The following is an 18,377-nucleotide window of genomic DNA, read 5'->3' on the forward strand; positions in this document are numbered from 1 at the left end:
CACTACCCAGTTGTATGTAATACACAGTTTAAATAAACAATTAGAAATATAAATTAGGTAGAGTGTTTTCCTTTTGTAAATTACATAGTATTTTCTCATAGTAAATGAATTTGGTCTAAGAGGAAAGAGAACAGGTATTTTGAGGTAACTCCTCTGCCCACAATTACATTTCAGTGCTTGAAAATTCAGCAACTAGCTGATTTTTATCCCAAAGAATATATCATTTGTTAGAGCTGTTGGGTAGACAAACTTCTGTACACTGGTAGCTATTCACACAACAAACAACACAGAAAGCTTCCTAACTCTGCACTACCATCAGGTAAGGTGCCCACGGGTAAGTTGGACTTCAGTCTCCAACATCATTCAACTTTTTAGCCTTTCTGAGGAGACACCACTAAGCCACATTATTGACCTCCAGACATCCAGATCAAAAGTGAAGGAGGAGGAGATATAATTTTCACAAGTGGTATAAGCTAGGTCCTTAGACCTTTAGGGAAGTGAAATATATTCCACTAAGCAAGGCAGAGAAAGAAAAATACCTCCTGTTTTTTCTTATGTGAGGAATTACAAAAGCACTGGCCTTGTGTTCCACTAGATGCCAGCTCCAAAGCATCCAAAGACACCACTGATCTAAGCAAAATCAAACAAGTCTCTTCATGTAGCTCCAGCTCTTCTTTACAAGTACTTCTCTATAAAATTATGCTCATCGTGTGGACTCATCGCACTCTGTATCTTCAGGAAGAGCTGCTGACTGTGGAGTTTGTAGAATTTGCCCCTGTCTTATGTTTTCAGTAATACCGGGAAGAGTTGTTGCCTAAAGCTCCTAAAACACATCCCTCTGGATGTGCTTTCCCCAGCTATGCCCTGGAGCCAAGCTCTTCTCAGCGGTGTCTAATGACCAAAGCTCCTCCTCACATGCAGGGAGTAGTTCCTAAAAATTTTGGTATTAAATAAGTCACTGAAAATGCTGCATTTTCAGAATATGTTTCATTCCAAGCAATTAAAAAGGGAAAGAGGAGGGCCACAGCTTCAGCTTACTGCTGACCTGGTAGCTAAGTCAATTTACAATTTACAAAGTTCATTTACACTACCAACTGAAGGTATCAATCTTACTGATATTAAATGAAGGCTGCTAATTCTGAAAAATTACGTTTACGTTAGGGCTTAAGGTGAACCATACAAGAGAAAAGGCTATTTTAACACCGAACACATTGCCCACCAAAGAATTTGAAACAGTTTATTCGGAGCGGTAGTTCCCTCCGCCCGAGTTTGCTGTGTCCGGGCATAGTGTCCCCGCGCTTACTGCTTACTGCTCGCTGCCTCCAGCCTGCCGCGGGCCAGCCGCTCTCCTCCTGCGCTGCCCACAGCTCCCGGGACACCGCCCGCACCCGCGGGGCCGCCGGGCGGGGCCGAGCCCGCCTGGCCGAGGGGGCGCGGGGGCCGCTCCCGGGCAGCTCCGCCGCCGCGCCGGGTTCCCTCGGCTTCCCGCAGCACCTCCCTCGCCTGCCCCCGCCCCCTGTCCAGCGGCTGCCACAGCTGCCGGGGCCACCGCCGCCTCCGCTGTGCCCAGTGCTGAGCGAGCGGGGCGGGACGGGACGGGACACAGGGACAGCACACAGGGACAGCACAGACGGGACGGGTCAGGACGGGCGGCACGGACGGGACAGGACGGGCGGCACGGACAGGACGGGCGGTCGCCCGGCGCCAGGTGAGCGGCTGCTCGGCTCGCGGGGCTCCCGAGGGCGAGGAGGGACCGGCAGCCCGGCGGGCTGCAGGGATGGGAGTCGCCCCGAGCCGGGCGGAGGTGAGGGGCTCTCCGGAGCCGGGCGCCAGAGGTTCCCTGCGGCTGGGCTTTCCCGCCGACCGTGCCCGGAGGGACGAGCGGGGTGATGGCAGAGGGGTCCCGCGGGGGCGGCGGTGGCGGGCGGAGGGAGGGAGGGAGACCGAGCAGGTCGGGGAGCTCCGACCTCCGCAGCGCAGTCCCGCGGCTACCGCTTAGTCACGGATCCGTCTCCCGGAGTGGCACTTGCGGGTGTCGCCGGGCCGAGGGAAGCGCGGCCCGGGGGGGGTCAGTGGAGGGAGGGCGGGAGGGGTCCGAGCGCTGCGGGGCCGTTGTGACTCGTGCGGGGCCGGTGCGGGGCCGAGGCCGCGCTGAGGGGCTGCGAGAGCCCGTCCGGAGTCCGTGCTGAGCGCACCGCGCTGGTTACCAGGTACATTTCTCCGTGCTGCCGGTGGGGAGGTTTCCATCATCTTTCCAGTCGTCTTTTAAGCGCTTAATCAACGGCGAGAAATTTTCAGTAGCGTGTTTAAATTGACCTAGAAAGTAAAAGATTTTGGCAGACGCGTCAGTAGAGTTTGAATGTGGTTTACGAAAGAGCCGGGGCAGCGTCCGGTTGGGGACTGTTTTACTCGGCTGGGTCGGGGTTTGCTCTCACACGCGTTGTCTGTGGGAACGAGTGCAGAGAATATACTCAGCTTAAAGTTTTTTCTGCTTCTTTCACATGGTTTCTGCAAGGAAACCTACATCATTGAAAATGAGATGTCTTCAGAGTCACCTTTTGTGCACAATAATTATTCCGAGGAGTTTATTTGTCTGGGGTTTTGTCACTTCCACTGGCTAAGTGTATCAGAAGCATCCTTTCTCGACTGAGTTTATTTTTGCTTTGCAAGTGTATGCATTTTGTCGTTCGTGGGTAGTACTTATAACAGCATTGAACTCTTGCTTTTCTTTGTTATTGTCTTGCATTGATTTACGTGGAAATGTGGAAGAAATGTTTGTAAACTAGTTCAAGGTATGCTTATCCCGCAAATTAAACATGTGACTGTACAAGCCCAGGCTGGGCTTGTATGAAATCACAGAATCAGTAAGGTTGGAAGGAACCATTGTGGGTCATCTGGTCCAACCTCCCTGCTTAAGTCAGTTATAGTAACGCTGAAAGTGTGATAGAATGAGCTTCAACATGAGCCAAAATAGAGTTTATAACCTCTAACATGCAGATCTAAGTGTTATTCAATCTCAAAGCAAATTAGTTGGGTCTTCAGCTCTGTCACATGTGCTGAAAAAGTAAAGCTGGTATTATGTGTCTCTACTCAGGACACATTTCTCCTTTTTGCTTGCATAGGCTAACAGTGAACACCATCACTAGATGAGAGCTGCGCAAGTTGATATTCCTGCTCTTAAGCTTTAAAGTTTAAGGTTATGCCTGAGCTGGAAAGCATACTCCTGTAACTGTTTCCATGGGAGAAACAAGTGGGATTTGTTCCTCTGCCAGTGGCCTTGGCAAACAGAGTATAGGTTTAAAACTGATCACTACACTTGAGTTTGGAATTTTATGTTTTCAGTGGAACACTAGATTAGATTATTTGAAGGCCAAAATAAGGGTAGCTCATACAATTAATCTTGTAGACTTCAGCATGAATAAGGTGTTTGGCCTGAACTGTTAGCTTTCTGATAAATGGCAAGTTTAGTAGTGCTTTTGTATCTAGGTTCAGTTAAAAGCTTTGCTCTTTTCCAGATGCATGGATTTAGAGAATATTCATTTGTCGGTGGGTGCTACTCATCTTATGAACATGAAAAGAGTGAACCATTTCATTAGATAGGTTCTCAGAATTATGAGGATCTTATTCTTTCCAGTCATGAATTGCTGGAGTTACAATTTGGAAAGGATCTATAAATGTTCTATGAAAAAGATAGGCTTGTGTCATCATCATGGCTGGGCTTTGCGAACGAAGATTTGGGAAGGGCTCTACCCACAAGTTTGTCACAAGCGTGCTGGTGGCTAAAAAGGCCAATACAAGACAGGCATGTCCGATTGCAAAAGGCACAGCAGAAAGACTCCTTAGGTGGTAAATTCTGCAGGGCACGATTCTTTCTGCGTTGCCTTTTCTCCTCAAGGGTGATCCTGCATGCTTTCTCAAAGGCATCAGCAGCGTTACAGATGGTGTGTCTCCAGGCCTCCTGATTGGAGGCCAGAGTAGACCAGTTATGTTGATCAATGTGGCCAAGGCTGAGATGTTGTTTCAGGGAGTCCTTGTATCTCCTCTTTGGGGCTCCTCTCATGCAGCAGCCGGTGGCAAATTCACCATAAAGCAGGATCTTAGGGAGGTGGTGGTCCTTCATCCTGGAGACGTGCTCTGCCCAGCGCAGCTGTGTAACTATATGTTAATTAATAGGACTCAATTATTTGGGAGTCTTGCATTCCTTTTGTGTTCAAATTTCAAATATCTTTGAAATTTATTGTTGTTCAGGATGGAAAAACGATCCTTTGTAGCTGACATTATATCAAAGACAAAAAAAATGGATCTCAAGCTCCTCCCTGTGTGATTTATCTTCAGCTATGAGCTGAACATTTTGTATACCACCGGTGAGTGTTACTTACATCAGCTTCAGTACAGTTTTATTGCAGGTATTATGTAGTGGAACTGATACAAGATTTTAGAAGTGTATCTGGCAGTTCAAGTCCCAGACTCAGCATTTTCTGGTTTTATCTATTTTTATTCTCTACACTTTTGTCAATGAGCACTGTAGCCCAGAAATATAATTATTGTTTGACACAACAGCTGCTTTTCAGCTAGTACCTTATAAAAACAGTGACTTTTTTCTTCCCTTCAAGGTCTTCTTCTGCTGGCTTATCATCTCATAAGTGTTTTTATCATCTCCTAGAAAAAACACAGTTTGTAACATGATTAACTTATTTTTGTTTAAAAGAAAACCGTACAATGTCAGTTATACTAGGTGGAACAGTATACAGAAAATAAATAGTTTATAAAGTTCCCCAGTCTACTTAAAATACTTTTTCACTCTCTAGAATTTAGAGAAAATTACTAGAATTTATCACATTTTTGTTTTCTGAAATTTGCATGAGTACCTCAAGTGATGCTTTAGTTACCAAAAAAGAACAACCACTCACAAATTAAGCACTGAGTATGTTCTCATTTATACTGTTCCTTAAAGGAATCTTTGAGGAGTTAAGATCTCAGAGATCCATCAGTCGGTTTGCCAGAAGTTGTCATGTTTGACAAGATGTGACACATTTAGAAATGGTAGAAATAGTAAGACAAGGAGTAATGTGAGTATGCTCATTATGGAAATATTATTGTGCACACACAGCAAAACTCAACATCTTTTTACTGATGCTTTTAGTGTTTCAAATCTTCTCATAGTAAGTCCCTTTCTTCAGAGAAAAAATTACTGTGTCCCTCTGCCTGGATTTATTAGATATCTGGGCATGCTTGACTGTGAATGTTGCCAAATTCCACGTTTAATTTCCAAGTTCCCAACCAGACTTTGAGTATCTTTCTTTCTTTTGTACTAAATTAATTATGGACATAAGCTAATTGAATGGTTTTCTGATGAGCTTCATGTTTTGAAGTGACTTTTTTCCATCATTACTTATTCATAGCATAGGCCAAGTATTCATGTAACTTGAATTAAAAATGCTTTCCTTTTTTCATCCTTATCTGTGTTTCAGTAAGTCAGCATGTGTTTTATTTCTAAGAAGGCTAATCACTTTTTTTGTAGAGGTGGTGATGATGAAAAAAGCCATGTGGAGTGTAGTTGTACAAAGTAAATATTTTGAGCTGATGTGATTGTGGGGGCTACACACGGAAATGGTTCTAGTTTAAATAAATTTTTCCGAAGTTGGTTTGAAGTCATCTGCTCACCTATGTGATTACTTTCAAGTGTTTGAGAATGTTTATTACTAAGTTGTTTCATTTGTAGCAGTCTAATGTGGGCTCCAGTCAGAAATCTGACCTCCTTTCTTTCCCTAACAATTGAATATGGGGTTTGTCCTGGCAATGGTACCATCTCCTGTTCCCTTACATAGACTTATATTGACCCTAAGAAGGAGGAGTGCTAAAAGAGGATCAGGATGCTGTTCTGGCACAACCCTGTTTACTAGAATGTCTTAATAGAGGTCCCCTAGATATTTACTCCATGTGAAGACTGAAGTGCCAAAGTGACTATATTTCCTTAGGCCGTGTAGGGTAGCAATGCCATATCCCAAAACAGAGTTGTAGCAGGACTTTGGAAGGTGCTTGCTTCAGTGCATACATCTTTCCAAACTGATGAGTTTTATTTCTTCAGTACAAACTATTAGTTTTGGTCAGTGGGCTGTTGACTGAAAGAGTCTGAGAGGTTGTTTAAAAGAAAAAAAAAACTAACCAGAAACCTCCACTAAACACTGTGCTTCTCAGCTTCAAGAGAAATTTTAACAGCTCCAAGTGCAAGATCCAAGAGATCTGTTAAGTCCATAAAGTGAGGCCTAGGATGAAATCACAATGTAATTTCTTTTTTAGGGTGTTGCTGTTCAAGCCAAGGGAGCATGGAAAGGAGAGTGGGGATGAGTGAGCAGAAACCACTATTTACTTTTTCTTTTCCCCCACTTACAGTAAGATGAAACTTTCAGAATTCATTTTTGAAAAGTAGGAAAATTGAAAGCATGAGCTGGACAGTCTTCTTTCTGGCATGCCTGGCCCTCGCTTGACTGCTCACAGCCTGCTTACATTATTCACTGATTTGAATATTTGAGCTTTAGGAAAGTCTTTGTCCTTCCCTGTTTATCTCTGCAGCAAATTCAAGTCCTGTAACTGAATATAAAGGCTTTCCAAAACTTTTTGTTTGCTTTTTTTTTATGCTTATACCTTTATACACCCTTTCTCATGGCTTTACATGGCTCAAGGTGCATGTCTAGTGTTCCTTTAATCTTATTTGATGCACCTGTAATGTGGTCTTTGTTGTACTTGCAGTCTTCTACACTGCAGAATACGTTTTGTGGTTTCCTCTTCCATTAAACCAACATACCTTTAAACCCTAAGTATTATTAATGAAAATGTAAACAACCTGAAGTTGAAATAACCAGACTTGTGACAAACATAACTACTTTTATTACATCTCTGCTTCTCACACATCACCTTGTAAACTCTTTGAAGTGGAAACCTGCTGAAGTGTTGTCACTGAAGGGCTTTTTAGTTTGCTCTGAAAGATTTAATGGAGTGTGGGCTCTCGAGGGAATATACAACGCAGACAAGGATTTCCTGGATAGTGTAAAACTTTTATAAAGCTAGAGAGAGGCCTCTTGTTCATCTCCCAGGTGGCAATTGCATATGAAGAGGTGAAACGTTTCCAATGTGGATGAGAGGGAACAAAAACTTGCTTGTTATTGTCCCTGTTCCATTTTTGCACTACATATGACACAAGTTGCTGTACAACAGAATTAAGTACCAAAAGTGCTTTGTTTTGTCACTGATGTCCATGATGGAGAGCCATCCAATAGCATACCACACTCCTGAATTCCCTTATGCAGACCTTAGTGGTTAAATTTGCACTTTTACATGAATCTAAGGGGAGATCTATGAGTTGGACTGAAGGCAGACCTTGGCTTGCACAGCTTGATAGTTGCAAAATAAAATATATTAAAAGGTCTTTCTGATGCCACTATCCTGCAACATTGAAAGACTAAACAAAAGAATGGATTTCTCAGAGGGTTCTTCCTCCTGTTTAGTTCTATTAAGAAATGGACCAGTGAGCCACGAGTTTTGCAGGTGACTGATATCTGTAACTAAGTGGCTTGTTGCTCTCTGTAAGCCAACTTATTAAAAAGTAAAATATTTAATATCTTTGAAAACAGTAAAGATTTATGTCAGGAGGACATCTTTGGAAGGTCCTTGAGCACATTACCATTACAGTCTTAGAAAAAACTGATGTTCTACGTAAAGTGACTATATGTAGAACACATATGTATGCCTGTTTTTACAGTCATGATTAACACTGGAGAAAATTAATGAAAATCAAGCTATTATCAGACAGTAATAATCCTATTACTGTCTTCTGGAAAAACACATAATCCCCCCCCCCCCGGAACAACATTTTAAAATCAATGGTGCTACTTCTGCTGTTAAGTCAGTGAATACTGTGTGTGCCAAGATTCACAGTGACATAAGACTTTCCAACATAAGCGTCCTCCCTATTACATCTCAGTTGCTTCAGCCAAAATTTAAAAATAACATAAGAACTTTACTGCATTTTGGTTCCAGTCTGGAAAATATAAAGGGTTGATGGAAGAAGTCTACAGTCTTACATTTTTGAAAGTAATTAAAGACATCAAAAAGTTCTCATATGTGGGCAGTATGATTTGTTTCTCTTACTCTTTTTAACCTTCTGTCACCTGGTATAGGTTTGAATAAAGCAGACTGTTACAGAACAGTGGTCAGAAGCTTACCATTCATTATTACCCTCCTCCTCAGCAGTAGCTTCTATACATTTGGGAAATATTTTTATTAAAATCCAAAATTTTTATAGGATATAACTACAGAAGACAGAATGAAGCTCAGACACTATGGTTGAAATAAGTGTGACCTGAACAAAAGAGTTTGAAGTGCAGCAGCAGACAGCACGATTAGAAGGAAATGAATGATTGCTTTGGGTCATAAGTTTCTGTAACCAACAGTTTACGCATTGGCAGTGAGAACTCGCTCTGGCTAAAACTTGGCATAACAGCTTATTAAACGTTAAAGACTGCCAGTAATTAGATATTTTCAACAGGACTTGTGAAATTTAGATGTGTTTTTCAAAAAGTAGTTTAACAAAATACACTACGGAACACAACAGCTGTATTTATGTTTTGCACTTTCTTGGGCTTCAATCATATAGAAAATATATCTGATGTAATACAAGGCAAGCAGTTGCTGAAGGTAAGTCCTATATGTCTTGATATGTCACCTATAGGTACACACTTGGAAAGCAGTAAAGTAAAATAGCATGGCATAAGCTAATTAATATTAATGATAAGAATACAGACTCCTTTTTATACCATCTTCCTGTCTTTGCTTCCACTAAATTCTTTAATTTCTAGAGAATGTGATATTAATGCAGAACTGCATCATGTGTAACACAACATACAAAATAACCATCTAATTTTTAAAACTATGTGTGTTCATTTGTTTTAAGAAAAGTTCTGTCAATTCTAGTTTGACTTTCAACTTAATAAGATGGTATGAAACGTTGTGAAACCCGGGTGCTAACGCTATAAGATTGTGATTGGTCAAAATAGAGCACTCTTCATGGAGAGCAAACAAGAGAGAGCAGATTTATGCCTGAGCCTTTATTTTCTGAATTTCCATCTTTTCTGCTGCCCATAAAGAAATGTTTTATATTCTTGTCTACTTCGGACACTTAGCTCTTTGTAAATAAAAGTGACTTATTGTAAGTGAGAAAGTAAAGACAGCCTGTTACATCTTTACCTGTAGTCTGGGCATAGAATTCTTTCCCACTCTTGGGTGGCTCAGTAACTGTTGTACTTGATTAGATTTGCTTGACTTACAAGTGAAAATTTTTCATCCAACTGCAAAAACTATGCATATCCACGCTGGGCTCTCTGAGTCATCTGTTATAAAGAACAATAAAAATGTTCATTTGAACAAATGAGCAAAATGAATAACAAATGAAAATAATCACTTATGCACAATTCTCAACTATATATTTGCAGTCACATTACTGTTCAGGATCATCAAGAGTAAAGCTTTAGGATTCTAATACAGAGAAAGACTTAAACATAAGAGGAACATAATGGCTATGGTGAAGTCGTATTTTATATCTTGGTGTATTTTTCTTTTAAAAAAATCTATCAAAGCATCTTTTTCTTTAGTAATGTCTAAACAGCATTGTTGCAAAAAGAAAGGAATACTAATTTTTTTTTCCCAACTCTTTTAATTGTATATTTTATCCAGACTTGGAACAATCTTGAGCTAGCGTAAATGTACAAAGTCTTGCAAAAAGTCAATTGAGCTGTGACCATGTCAGTATTTCACTTTATACATTTACTCAGTTTCCTGCTATCTGGATTTTATTGCTTTCCCTGTGATATTAATCTTCATTCATAGCTTTGAATAGTTTCAAAGTTCTTGATGTGACTGTGTTCAGTCAACAAGAAGCTTGTATCTGTCCCCACTTGTCTTTGCTTGGGCCCATCTCAGGAAGTGAGAACAAAAAAAGTGGTCAAAAAACCCAGATGAGATAAAACCCTAAATGTACAGAAAGTATTTATTGCAGTCTTTCATTTAAACACTGGACAAATATTAGCAAAGCTCACTCCGGAAGTGTTAGAGTAAGGTCCATTCAAACTCCTAAGGGCTACATAGTACTCAGGCAGAGCTGGAGTCAGAACAAGGAATTGCTTGGCTCCTGTCCTCAAGTTTAGACTGCTGTAATGCAGTTGTTATTTCTGGTGAATGGGACACTAACATTATTGCCCAATGAGATCTACCAGACCAAACAGAAGGGATGCTTGATGGTTCAGGAATAAACCTTTGTCTTGTCAGCTCATTTCATGTGTATCTGTTTGCAGAACTGAGGCTTAAGGAGAAAACTAAATGCAGGGAATATAGGAACATTCCAGATCAGTATCATATGTGACACAAAGCAAGCAGTTTGCCTCAGTACTTGCTGGCATCAGTGGCTAAACTTGTGGAACTCCATCCCATTCACATTTCAACTCTTGATGTCAACATAGTAGAGACAAGGTGTGCTGGAATTTTTGTTTGTTTTCGTGTCTAAATACATTACTGTGGATAGATGGTTTAGTGTACAAAGGAAGAAATTTCCCCATAAAATGGAAGAATAGATGTGCAGCCTGGTTTTGCTTGGAAGTGACCTAATTTGAGACTAGAATGGGAAGCGTGAGTAAGCAGAGAAAGGAAACATGGCTTTTGGATGGGTATCTCTTTTAACCCTAGAAAATTCTATTGTAGATGCACAATCTGTGAAGCTGACAGATGTATTTAAGCATGACAGTCTTCATTATCAGGCTCTTAGAATAATTAATGTAATTGTGCTACTTCGTTTGCTGACCGAACAACTTTATTAATATATGATTTTTAGGCTTTCAGAGAAACAAGTTGAAGACAGATTTGAACATGTTTCCTGTGGGTCTTTAGAAAGTTAGCCTGCCTTTGACATTTCATGCTTTTTTTACTTGTTTTTGTTTCATTTTGATCTGTTCCTGCATGGGATTGTGTGTATTAGCTATGACCACTGTTTTAGCATACGACTTATTTTCTGTCAGTTTTAGTATGTTTGATTTTTGTGGAAGCAGTATTGTAATCATCCAGATCGGTGTTTTTTAATGCAATATGCATTACCTTTTTTTTTTGGCTATGTAATACAATGTAATTATTTAAAACACTGGCAACAATGTTGCAGTGCTCTTAATTTTTGAGAAGCCTTTGCTTTATGCATTCTATGCTACGTTGTTACATGTGTATAATTTATTGCATGTACATTTAATCAGTTTCCAAAATATCAATCACCTAGCAACTTCACTGTTTCTCAGTTTATTCCTCTAGCACTTCTCTTGCGGACTTCAGCCCATAATAACCATTTAATATCAACAAATATTTAAATTTGTGTGAATACTTGCAAAAAAACCCCCAAAACATTTTAGCCCTAACCTTAACACAAATTTACAGCTCCTGAAAGAGTTCACCATTTACAGTGCCTGAACCTACTGCAGCCTGATACAGCATGTACAGAAGCACAGTGCAGTTTGGGAGCAGGAGGATTGCTAACCAGTACACTCATACATGCACCAGACTTGTGATTGCAAAATTAAACTTCTGGTGTCATGCAGAATGCTCTGTTCTACCATAAAGCTGATATATTAAAGATAGTCAATATGTAAAGGTTACTGCTGTGCCTTTGTTTCAAGAATCAACTACAGAGGCACTTGCAACTACATATCTCTAAACCTTTTTATGTAAAAATTAATGCATGTAGAGAGCACCAGAATGTTTACTTAATGTTTCTTTCAACGTGCAAAATATTTAGATATACCTTTTTTTGAAAAGATCTTTAAAAAATTGTGTCATTTCATAGAGCATTATCTCTCATAATAGGAGATATTCTTTTTCCAACACCATGTCCTGTTGCTCACATTAGACAACCATCACCAGGAAAAAATGTGGGCAAACCAGGTGTTCATGATACTCTCCATGCTGCCCAAGTGACTTGTGGTATTTCTCTTTTTCTTTTTTTTCAGTAGCTTCTTGTCTTGAGAAAGAGATGAGGATTGGGAATCAAAGTCCTGCTTCTTCCTTAGGAGTGCTTCTGTTAAAATGTCACATGAGAGTCCCCTACATGTGGGTAGGGGACTGAAGAGATGCTTTCTTACTTCTTGATGAGATTAACAAAGCTTTTGGACAAGCTCTCCATGCTTGCTCTGCCAGGTTTTGGTTGGGTTTGTTTGTTTTGGGGTGTGTGTGTTTGTTTTGTTTGTGTGTATATCTTCCTTCTGCTGCGCCTTTTGCAACCAGACGTGTCTACCTCATATTGACCTTTTTAGCCACCAGCGTGCTTGTAACAAATGTGGGTAGAGCCCTTCCCAAATCTTCCTTCCCAAAGTCCAGCCATGATATCTTTTGGAGGTTTTATTTGTTTGTTTTTCAAATGTCGAAAGTCTTATTTGTGCAAGGAATCATGCTCTGATGTATTTGTGAGTCTTTGGAGAATTAGAGCTCAAATGAGGTTTTTTGGTTTTATTTTTGTTTTTCCTTTCAGCAAACAGCTCTTTCTTTCTTAGTGTCTTGGCAATATACAGAGTATTTGTGCATCTCTGTACAATATATACCCAATAGTATAATGGGGTTGAAAAGATTTATACTCTTATGTTGGAAACATAATTTTTCATAATGTCCACATACCTACACTTTTTCTAGTAATTTTTGTTTATTTATTTTCTTCTAGAATGGTTGCCTGGGGAAAACAGCGCTGCTGTGTTGGCAGAATACAGGACATTTTCTTGAGATTCAGGATTTTTCAAGCAGTCCTTTTACTTCAGTTGTTCCTGGCTACAGCAGGCAAAGGTAAGAGAATTTTTTCCTGATTTGTCTAGTGTTGGTATTCCAAATAAATCACATTCATCTTGATGAATAGGACTTTTGAATGTATTTAGAACAGGAAAGTTTTTGTGCTCTTGAAATTATGAGGAAAAACCATCACTAACAAGAAATGAACCAATTGATGCTTAGCATTTTGGTTGCTTTTTATGTTTTCATAAAAACTCATTGGTAGTAACTTCTTTTAGGTTATGGATGAGGAGATAACTGAAACACAGTATGTCATAACAAGACAAGTTATTTTCTTGCCATTTTTTTAAACTGCAAGTGTTCCTATTTTCAGAACATATTGTTAAATCTTTTACACTGTTCTTACAAAAACACCACAAAATTCTTTGAGCTTCACTCTATTTAGGGTGTGTATGAGCATAGAACATCTGCATTCTCTTGATCTGAATATGGCTAAGGAGAAGGTAGTAAGGTCCAAAACATGTAACAGAAATGACACATTTGAACTTGGCAATTTATACTCTTTCTATAACAGTAAATGAAAAATAACTTTATAAGGTTCTTGTACAAATTGGATAACTTTTGTGATGCTTTTGTGTGAGGTAAAGTAGAATAAAGTGAGGTAAAGTAATTTGTAAAGAGGTAAGGTGAGGTAAAGTAATTTGTGTTTTCTCATGGCTATTCTGTAAACCGATGGTTAGTCTGTCACTACTCTGGACCTCAACTGATAAAGATAACAGTGCTTGTCATTCATAAAGTTTCTGTATATCAATAGTGTGTAATACATTTATCATGTTAGTAATGTGCTTGAGGTATTAAAAAATTGGAAGTGTTTTTTGCCATGTACTTAATGCTAGTTTCAGAAGCTGCTTCCTGTGTCATGGCATGTTTTTACTTTAGAAGGTCAGAGCTTCTTTCAGTTCAAATTTACTGCTATTTTTTTTTAATTTAGGTGTGCCTGCTTAACAACATTGTACAAGCAATGAGATTTCATAGGTTTAGTGACTAGACAAATTCTGATTCTAATTCTCCAAATACAGTAATTTTTATAAAATGATTTTATTGAGAGAGAATTGACATTCAGGTGATAAAACTGCTACTAAGATGTAGAGGTTTTAACGTCTTGTGCTTCAAACAGCGAAAAGGACAGAGCTGCTCAGCGGGTGGACAGATGTCATAGAAGAGTTCTGAGGGAGGAAGCAAGCAAAGAGGGACTTTGTTTTTCACCTCTGTATCAGTTGCAAATGTCAGAAATCCTTCAAGAAAAGCTAGACAGACACAAGGGCATATTTATGGTTTCATCCTATTTTATTTGGGTTTTTTTGTTTTAGGCTGTTAGTACTGTCAAGATCATCTCTACTCAGTTCTGTCATCTGAGGTGCCAAAGTATGTGTGTTCTCCAAAAAATATGAAGAGAGGAGAACTACTTGTGTTTTTTCTGATGCCTAGGACACTGGAAAACATGGCATAGTTTATCCTCAGATAAACAAATACAACTGTGAATAAAAAGAAGGGATGAAATTAATTTTGAGGAAACAGTTCTTAGCTTCAGATTTCCAAATGTTAAGCAGAATCAAGTGACCCCCCCCCTGTAGAAAGTTTAGAGTTTTAAACTTTTTATAAAGAACATTTATGAGTTCTAGAAGGAATATATTAGTATACAAGATTCTTTTGACGTCATTTTAATGGACTGTGGCAAGCCAAATGTGTTACAGGTGGCAAACACTTGCAAGGAAGTTAATGACTGTTGTTACTGGTTAAAAGCCAGATTGTGCAGACACATAAACTTGTTACTATACTTTTTCAATAGAATACTTGACTGTATTAATTCTCAACTATACTGACACAGTGGTTATTAATAATATAAGGAAAATAACACTGGTGCTCATGTACTGAGAGGATTTTGCTCCTGTATGTGTAATTCTTCCTGTCTATGGTTGGCTATCTCTTGTAAAGACATCAATTATCACCATCTAAAAATGTTTGAAAAAAGATATTGCATTTTTTGTTTGTTTTCATTCTCAGAAAGTTTATTTTAAACATTTGGAAGTATGCACATGTGTTTCAGGGTTTCTTTTAGGGCTTAAGAGAACATACTTATTAAGTGGATGTTTTTATTTCTAGTGAGGTTAAAACCCCCAAAGTTTGCATCTGTTAGAGTTAAATATAGGAGTAAGGAAAAATTTGCATGTCTAAAAGGTCTTATGTGCCCAAATACAGCAAATGACATTGAAAAATCGGCCCACAATTACTATGGCATGGAGTTTCTTTCACTCCAAATTGTCATTTCCCCCCCACACAGTAATTTTACTCTGGAGATGTTTGGAGCATTCTTCCTACTATTCTACCTTTTTTGTGCTGTGGTGATAAGGGTGTGTTCATGGATACTTTTCTGAATATATTGTATTGTCTGGACCCAAGGAAACTAATTGTAAGTCAGGAATGCCACAGTATGAGCACAGCCAGTTCCAACTCCTCAGTTCTGTGGTCAAGGGTGGGACACAGCCCACAAGTACCATTACTAGAGAAAATAAGTGATGATTAACAGAACTTCCAAAGGCTGTAATGTGAAGTCATCTCCTACTTACATGGCATGCACCAACATATCAGAGACTTAGCCAAGACAATACTGATAATAAATTTCTAGCATAATGCTGTACTGCATGTATTCCACTTGGAACAGCAAAGTGCATTTTCTGACTATGGTTATGATTTCCTTTGTGCTTTTTCAGCATTCTTTAGGTAGATAAAGCATATGAAATTTTCCAAGTCTTTCTTATAACATTTCAGATAGTATTGGTATCTATTCTCTTAACTTCGGCAACACTTTTTGGCACTTTTTTTTATAACTGTTTAGAGCAAAGTGGGCCAGCCTTTCCAGTTTCCAGAAGGTTAGACCTCTCTATGTAAATGCTTTTGCTACTTTAAATTAATTCTTCAGTCCTTGCATATTGATCAACAGCAGTCTTTTTTAATTATATAAAGCAGACCAGAAGAATCGTCATCAGATTGTTGTCATTTTGCATAATTTCTGTTGGCTACCTGCCTTAAGACTGTTTTCATCTGCAAGTGTTGTATGCCCACTCTACCTCCCTTGACAACTTTGATATGTCAGTTCCCCTAAATAATGTAATAGGATTTAGCAGCCCTTTAATTCACTATTGGCACATCAACACTGATTTAACGTTTAACATGAAATTGAGCCTCTCTCACCATTTTCTCACTTCCAAAGTAGAGTCTGATGATGATACTTCACATTTTGGTTAATATTTTTGCTCAGAAATAGTTATCCAGTCTGTCAGTTTGGATAGTTAACAGTGACTTCAGGTTTTGAAGCTGTGTCAGGAAACCAGTCACTTTGGCCATGTCTGCATGCTCAAGATTGCTTACAGGAATTTTGGAAGCTATGTGAGTCATGCAAGTATATTTCTGACATATACTCTGAGGAACAGCAGCTGCATCAAATTTTTCAAAACATTCAGCAGAATTCCCACTTAATGAAAGACTTGAGCAATTATTTTTATTTGGAGAGACTGTCACAAGTGTTGGCATATAACTAGCTAGCTGTTTCCTTTATAAAATCAGTTTCCTCATGATCTGTCCACGCTGTAAGTTGGCAGATCTATTTTAATTGTAGTAATCCTTTTACTAAAAATGGAAGGTACATTTGAGTCTGTATCTAAAAATCTTATCTTCTGTGACAATTTCCTCTCCCATTCAGTCTTTGTCACCCCAGCTTTTAAGCTGTTCTAAAAATTAGTTTTCCATGCTGAACTTCTGCTTTTAGACTCTGACAAGAGGCTGAACTGAATGAGTGAATTCATGCTGTAGGGTTGGACAGAGGGGAAATAATTCTGCTGCTTGCTCTTGGGTCAAGTGTGTTTTTCTTTTCCATTGCTGCTTAGAACGAATCTAAGAATTATCTCACCATTCAAAATCCACTGTCTGCTGGTTAGGATTTTCACCTAATTCAGTCTGTACTCAGAGAGTTTTTTGTTTGGTCTATAGCCTTGCATGGCACCTACATGGTGTATGTTGAACTTCAGGAATGATTCGGGGTTGTGAAAGGTTTTTGCTAAATAGTATCACAGAGGAAGTCTTGAAGCTATAGTATGCAACGAGAATAGATATCGACGTAACTGGATTGATGTATTTTGTGTTTAGAATGTTTTCTGGTAGCTTGTACCCATAAAGCTGCACTTGAAAGTTAAGAACTTTCTCCATGTTTTCATTTGTTGCTATTGAAAAAGAAATTTGAGAGCTCTGAGCTCAAGAGACAGAAAAGTTGTCAGAATTGGCCTGATGAAAGATGGTGCTCTGGTTGCTTGAAATTACAGAAGACTTGGCTGTGATTTTGACAGCTAACTAGGACTGTGAATGTAACTTGCCCTGGAAAAAAAACCCTGATCCAAATTGCCTGGAAGTTTGTCTTTTTGCAGCAGAGCTAATGGAAAAGCTTTTTTTTCCTATGTTGACCAATCTTTTTTTGCTTTCCAACCCTGACCAATCATGATTAATCCCAAACCTCTTCTGGAGCATTCATAAAAAATCTGCTTATACTGATAAATAATGGACTCCTTAAAGGTGTCAGTAACATATTCCTTGCACTGGCTGAGCATCTACCAGACTGTTTTATTTTCACCTTCCAAAGGACCGTTTCTTATTTTGTTGCTGATGTGTACACCTTAAAAGCAAGCAATCACGATAATGATTATGTGATTGGAATGTGTATATTCCCACAAAATGAGAGTCAGCTCCAAAGAGCTTACATCTACAGCTAAAAAAGTCTGTCCTTTCCTGTGTTGGGACAGTGGAGGAAATGAGGCACCTATAAGCACTGAACAGTTATGATCAAGTTTCAGTGTTTGGGGCATTATCTGGAACTACTTGTTTTACCAGCATTGACAGAGCCTGGCACATTGTTTTTTACCAGTAAATTTACTGTCGACACCACAAATTCCATTTACTATCCAAGCTGAACTCCAGGTTGCCACTGTCTTAATGACACAGTATATTTGAGATTCACAGACCAAATGTCTCTGCAACTAAGTTCTCTGATAGAGAACAGAGAATGAGGGCTGAATTTAAAATAAACCAGTGGCTCCAAAACAAATTTTCTAAAAGTTACCTAAACTCATTTTCTACTAGAATATGGCTGTTTTCTACCTTTCTTGCTGTAACTGCCAGTATTCAGCTGAGGATTTAAGAATCTAGGGGTTGGGGAAAAAATCATATAGTCGTAGAATGGGTTGCATTAGAAGGGACCATAAAGATCATCTCATTCCAACCACCCTGGCATGGGCAGGGGCACCTTCCAGTAGGCCAGACTGATCAGAGCCCCATCCAACCTGACCTTGAACACTTCCGGGGTGGGGCATCCACAACTTCTCTTGTCCCCAGAGCTCCATGCAGCACTTCAGGTGGGGTCTCATAAGGGCAGAGTAGAGGGGCAGAATCCCTTCCCTTGACCTGCTGGCCATGCTGCTTTTGGTGAAGACCAGGATATGGGTGGCTTTCTGGGCTGCAAATGCATGTTG

General features: G+C 39.4%; 1 protein-coding gene across 9 annotated transcripts in view; it reads left to right on the top strand.

Moving 5' to 3' along the window:
- Nucleotides 1-1,647: 1,647 nt before the first annotated feature.
- The window catches only part of ADGRG2 (adhesion G protein-coupled receptor G2), a 64,086-nt gene continuing 47,356 nt past the window's right edge, over nt 1,648-18,377 (top strand). For 4 of the 9 annotated variants that reach the window (XM_032680244.1, XM_032680251.1, XM_032680253.1 and 1 more), the window contains exons 1-3: nt 2,150-2,202; nt 4,249-4,364; nt 12,740-12,858. In XM_032680244.1, coding sequence (XP_032536135.1) covers nt 12,741-12,858 — 118 coding nt within the window. In that variant the 5' untranslated portion in view covers nt 2,150-2,202; nt 4,249-4,364; nt 12,740. The other 5 variants (XM_032680248.1, XM_032680245.1, XM_032680247.1 and 2 more) reach the window with 5 other exon arrangements.

The sequence above is a fragment of the Chiroxiphia lanceolata genome, chromosome 2, assembly GCF_009829145.1.
Source record: "Chiroxiphia lanceolata isolate bChiLan1 chromosome 2, bChiLan1.pri, whole genome shotgun sequence".
Lineage (NCBI taxonomy): Eukaryota > Metazoa > Chordata > Aves > Passeriformes > Pipridae > Chiroxiphia > Chiroxiphia lanceolata.